The sequence below is a fragment of the Rhinopithecus bieti genome, unplaced genomic scaffold (genome assembly GCF_001698545.2).
Source record: "Rhinopithecus bieti isolate Rb0 unplaced genomic scaffold, ASM169854v2 scaffold_1058, whole genome shotgun sequence".
NCBI lineage: Eukaryota > Metazoa > Chordata > Mammalia > Primates > Cercopithecidae > Rhinopithecus > Rhinopithecus bieti.
This window is the reverse complement of record NW_016803341.1, coordinates 938,284-944,283: the sequence shown is the minus strand read 5'-3', so window position 1 is coordinate 944,283 and position 6,000 is coordinate 938,284. Positions and strand designations below refer to the sequence as shown.

The 6,000-nt window shown below is 42.8% G+C and overlaps 1 protein-coding gene across 2 annotated transcripts in view; it reads right to left on the bottom strand.

The window, feature by feature from the left end:
* EXOC6B (exocyst complex component 6B) overlaps positions 1 to 5,238 on the bottom strand; it is a 713,614-nt gene extending 708,376 nt beyond the window's left edge. For both annotated transcript variants that reach the window (XM_017876764.1, XM_017876771.1), the window contains exon 1: positions 4,994 to 5,238. In XM_017876764.1, coding sequence (XP_017732253.1) covers positions 4,994 to 5,106 — 113 coding nt within the window. In that variant the 5' untranslated portion in view covers positions 5,107 to 5,238. The remainder of the gene's footprint in view (positions 1 to 4,993) is intronic.
* Positions 5,239 to 6,000: the final 762 nt, after the last annotated feature.

The window sequence follows — 6,000 nt, the reverse complement described above, 5'->3', positions numbered from 1 at the left end:
CGGGAGGCGGAGCTTGCAGTGAGCTGAGAGCCGGCCACTGCACTCCAGCCTGGGCGGCAGAGCAAGACTCCGTCTCAAAAAAAAAAAAAGAAAAAAGAAAAAATATAGGAGCAAATCTTCATGATCACGCGTTACACAAAAGTTTCCTAAATACAACATCAAAAGCTGAAACAGAATAAGAAAAAAAATGATAATTGGACTTAATTTAAATTAAAAACTTTTGTGCAGCAAAAGCTAAGAACATGAAAGATATCAAAAAATGGAAAAGACAAATCACAGAATAGGATATAATATCGCAAATCATATATCTGATAACAGGACATATTCAGAATACATAAAGAACTCCTACAACTCAACCTAAAAAAAAAAAAAAAAGCAAATAACCCAATTTAAAATGGGCAAAGAATCCAAAAAGGATAAACAATGACCAATAAGCACATGAGAAAAACAGCTATTATGGGAATGCAAATCAAAACTACAATGAAATGCAACTTCACGCCCACCAGCATGGCAAAGCAAAAGAGATAACAAGTGTTGACAAAGATGTGAAAAAATTGGAACCCTGATACATTGCTATAGGAATGTAAAATGGTGCACACACTTTGGAAAAACAGTCTAGCAGTTCCTCATAATGTTAAACATAGAGTTACCTTACAGCCTAGAAATTCCACTCCTAGGTACATACTCAACAAAAATGAAAACATATGTCTATACAAAAACTAGTATACAAATGGCCATGGCAGCACTGTTCCACAGCCTCAAAATGGAAACAACCCAAATGTCCATCAACTGATGAAAAATAAAATGTGGTACATCCACACAATGGAATATTATTCATCGATAAAAAGAAATTAAGTACTAATACATGCTACCACATAGATGAACCCTGAAGACATTAAGTTACCAAAAAACACAAATTGTTTGATTCCATTTATACAAAATGCCCAAATGTCCAGAACAGCCAAACCCATAAAGAAAAGTAGTGATTGCCTAGGGAGAGAGAGGGAACAGAATGAGGAGACCGCTAATGGGTACAGGGTTTCTTTTTGAGGTAACAAAAATTTTCTAAAATTAGGTTGTGGTGATTGCTGCACAACTCTGCAAATATACATACCCAAAACCATTTAATTATTCACTTTAAATGGGTAAATTGTATGATACATGAATTATATCTCAATATAGTTGTTTTCTTAATGGCAATGTATTTCACTATTAAATTTTAAGTTTGAAAACAAAAAATCTTAAACAACAATTAGACTGAATGTTAATTGCTATTACCCAGAGTACAAAATGAAGAAACGACTTCTACTGAGTAAGTGATATAAAGGAAAAGTGAGATATAGGGATGGGATTTGAAAAATGAAAACAGGGAGCTGTTGTTCATAAATGATGTCATCGAAATTTTAGATTTATAACATAAAACAGGAATCAACATTATTTTAAAAACAGGACAGACAGGCTTTAACATCTTATAGGCCTATTTCCAAAATTAGGACTCACAGATAACAAAATAATTTTTAAGGTAAAGACAAAGAGAGAGATAGCTAGTTTCCCAAAAGAGTTTGCTAAGCAACAACCTCTTTATATGTGGGTATGCTTGGGCCTTTCACAATTACAACGAAAAAGAAGAGGTGGTATATCCTTATGAGATATGGGAATCTACCAATATTACATGTACAGCTCAAAACTAAAATAATAATAGTAATATAATGAAAAAGTCAAGTCACTGTGACTCCTCAAACAAAAAGGGATAAGACTGGAAAAACAATCCAGTATCACAGCAAAGAAAGCAAGCAAGTAATGATACACAAATAATAGCTGGGAAAGGAAAGAGTCTGGTTAGGCAATATAGCCCAGTGGATTTTTTTGAAGAGCAGGTATTTTAGGGATGGATATACTAATCTAATATCTGCTCTCAATTTACTTTCTCTGTTCGTTAGTTTCTCTTCAGCTAGAAAAACCTATCTCAGGAACAGTTAAGAATCTGGTGCCTTTACCTCAAAAGATGAAGAAAGCGGAAAGACATACGATGAAGAAGAAAAGTTCGAGATTTACAACTGAGAGTAGTTAAGGCAAGAAAGCTACTGCCTTAATCAAACCTGTTTAATGATAGTGATGAAAAACAGGAGATAATGACAATAGAGGCACATCCCAAGTAAGGCATGGGATTTGAAACATCAAGTCTGTGCATGCTGCTGCCTCTGAACCGGATAAGGAAAAAAGGTGAGATCATCCCCTATGAATATGGGTAGGGACAGCTAGACTAAAGACAAAGCCCATGGGTACTCCTTGTATTATAGGATATTCAAGTGAATGAACCCTGGGTCTGATAGTAAGATTTAGTGTAATCTGCTAAAAAAAAAAAAAAAAAAAAAGTTAAGACCAAAAATGATAAGCCCGTAATCATCATATAGGAAGTCAAGAAAAGCAAGTAAAACTGGTAATGAGTCTCAAACTTTTTTTTTTTACAATGTCCCCTTAGGGCAAACGATCTCTTAATCCATCTACCTACATAAAACCCCACTTTTCAGTGGAAAAAACTCAATAATAACAATGAAACAAGTTTTAGGGAGACTGGGTAACTTATATTTAAATCGTAATGTATATACAGTTGACCCTTGGTATCTGCAGGTTCAATCAACCTCTTAAATCAAAGTTTTAAGAAAAAAAAAAAGGGACAGTGGCCAGGTGCAGTGGCTCATGCCTGTAATCCCAACACTTTGGGAGGCTAAAGCAGGTGGATTGCTTGAACCCAGGAATTTAAGACCAGCGTGGGCAACACGGTGAAACCCCATCTCTATATAAAATACTAAAAATTAGCCAGGTATGGTGGCACACGCCTGTAGTCCCAGCTACTCAGGAGGCTGAGGGGAGAATCACCAGGAGGTCAAGGCTGCAGTGAGCAGTGATTGCAGTGATTGTGCCACTGCACTCCAGCTTGAGCAACAGAGTGAGACCCTGTCTCAAAAAAAAAAGGGATGGTTGCATCTGTACTAAACATGCTACAGACATTTGTCTTGTCATTATTACCTAAACAATACAGTATAACATATATTTACATGGTATTTACCATTATATTAGGTGTTATAAGTAATCTAGAGATGATTTGAAGTATACAGGAAAATGTAGGAAAATATAGGATCATTGACCCTTAAGAGCTAAAGAAACTGGGAATTGAGAGAAGCACAATGGTCCTGATCATAAGGCAATGGGGGTTGGTGGAGAGACAGGCAACTGTGTGGAAGAACTGGTCCAAAAAAGGGAGCTAAAAGTCACTTTAAGGGACAAAGGGGCCAGGCACGGTGGCTCATGCCTGTAATCCCAACACTTTGGGAGGCTGGGGTGGGAGGATCATTTGACCCCAAGAGTTTGAGACCAGCCCGGGCAACATGGCAAAATCCCATCTCTACAAAAAGTTTAAAACGTAGCCAGGTGTGGTGGTGGTGCACAGCTGTAGTACCAGCTACTCAGGAGGCTTAGGTGGGAGGATCTGAACTCTGGAAGTCAAGGCTGCAGTGAGCTACAATCACATCACTGCACTGCAGCCTAGGAGACAAAAGGAGACCCTGTCTCAATAAATGAATATTAGGTTGGTACAAAAGTAATTGCGGTTTTTGCTATTACTTTTAATAAATAAAGAGACAAAAGGCAAACTACCAAGGGTAGTTATGACCAGGGGTGGTACTGGCATAAATGTGCTAACAATGTGTCCTGGAGAAGGAAGCTGTGCAGGTGGAGAGGAGGAGTAGTTTCCAGCCTGTCCTCCTTCAATTAGTCTTTCCTGAGTCAACTCACGCCAGGAGAACGCAAGCAATGACTAATAACTTTTCTGATGGGAGGGGCAGTGACCCAAGACTGTGCAAGGAGGGGAAGATAGTTATCTATGCATTGGCTGCATGAAGATCAGAATGCATAACAGTAAGGGATAAGGCTGAGTTCGTTCTAGGACACCAGTAACATGAGGGGAAGGGGGAAAGTAGTTCAAAACTAGGCTTAGTGAGTAATTATCAACAGGAAGTACGGGTAGCCGGTAATCTCCAGCTGAGGCAGAACAGTGGTTAAGTGTCTGGATCCAGGCTACCCGAGTAGCAATCTGAGTCCCCCACTTTATTTTCTCTGTGACCTTGGCCAAGTCACTTAACCTCTCTGTGCCCCATCTGTAAAAGGAGAGTAATAGAACCTACCTAATACGGTTGTTTTGTGGCTTAAATAACTTGCATTTGTAAAATCACTGTTTACAACGTCTTGCACTTTATGTAACAACTGCTACCTAAATTTGTTAAATAAGTTGAGGTAAGTCGGGATTTCTTTTGACATCTCCAAATAAAATGGAGATCTGCGTGCAAAAAAAAAAAAAGAAATGGTAACTTGGAGGCGGCAGCAGGGTCAATTTTCCCCAGCGACGAGGAGGCTGCACCGTGGGCGAGGGTCGTCCTCGTAATAAGGAAGCAGGGATAAAGGAGCAGCGGCTCCCAGGAGAGGGGCGCGGGTTGGGGGAACTTTCATCCAGGCCTAGGATTTCCAAGGACTCGTTTCTGAGAAGTGGCTGTGATTCTGAGGCAAGACTTTGATTTCGAGCACCAGACCATGGAGTGAAATTCTGCGTTATCTGAAGAGCAGGACTCCTGTCTAGGGCAGGACGGAGTTGGAGTCGGAGGGAGAAGGGTGATGTCCCCAGGGGAAAGATCTGACGGGAGCCACCACCATCTGCCCGCTCGCTCCCCAGCGCCGGACTAGCCTCGGAGGGAGAACGAAGGCTGCTCCAGCCCCGAGAGAGGCAGCGGGAGCCTCCTGAGTCACTGGGCTATGGGGCGCCGCGAAGGGACCCCGCGTCGGGGCTGCGAAGGGAGAACCGCCTCGCCCGGGACGCAGGGTCTCTCCGAAGGGAGAGGCCAGCGCCGGCCATGGAGACAGCCAGCCGGAGCCCCGACCCAGAGGAGCCTGCCCCGTCCCGCCCGTTCCCGCCCCTCGGTGGCCCCGGCACCCGGAGTACCTGAGCGTGGGCCCGATGCAGGCCGTGTCAGTGCTCTCGATCTCTCGCAGGATCCGCTCGTGCTCTGCCGCTGTCTCCAGGCTCTCCGCCTCCGCCATCTTACCCCGCTCCATAGACTGGGGGCGCCCCGCAGCGCGTCCCCTCCGTCAGCTCGGCTCACCTTTTCGCTGCCCCACACTCCCTCTTCCACCCCAGGCTCCACAGCCGCCCCAGCCTCTGGCTACCCGCAGGCCGACCCCTCCCTCAGGCTCGGCACGCCCCCTTGCGTCACCGCGTCCGTCGGCGTTCTGCGTAATGTCCGCTGGGACTTGTAGTTCTCTGGGAAATGCTAGGTTGGATTCCGTTCATTCATACATTGAATCCGCAAATACTTGTTGAAAGCCCACTGTAAGCTAAAAACAGTTAACAACACTGCGTAAACAGTGATGATCAAGTCAGGTAGTGACACTAAGCCTACAAATTCTTGTTTACCACCTTTGTCACAAAGTGCAAAGACTCTGTAGATGCGAATAATAAAGTCTAACTTAATGTCTGACAGAAGCCTTACAATCTAGTGGGGGAGACACGGGGAGCTAGAGAATTCAAAACCGTGAACTGTGAGCCAGTACAGAGAATGGAGTTCAGAGATCTCTTCTGGTTGCCAAGGTTTCATAAAGAGATTGAGTTTCGGAGTTTAAAAGGCATAACTGGAAGTTGTGAGGAGAATCCAGACGGCCGAAAAGAATTTCATTTGCACTGACGTGTAAAGAAGTAGTAGTAAGGGATGGGTCTGGAAAGGCATGTTGGAGAGAAATTGCGAGGAGCCTTAAATACGGGGCTGAGAAATGTGGACTTTGTTCTAATGGTTCCACTGATCCAACAACCAACTGCAACAGAAGCACCTGGAAACATTTTTTTTTTTTTAGTACAGACTGACTAACGGTCATACATCTGGAGATTCTGATCCAGGCATCTGCATTTCATGAACTCCTCTGTTACATTTTTTTTTTTTTTTTTTTTTTTTTTTT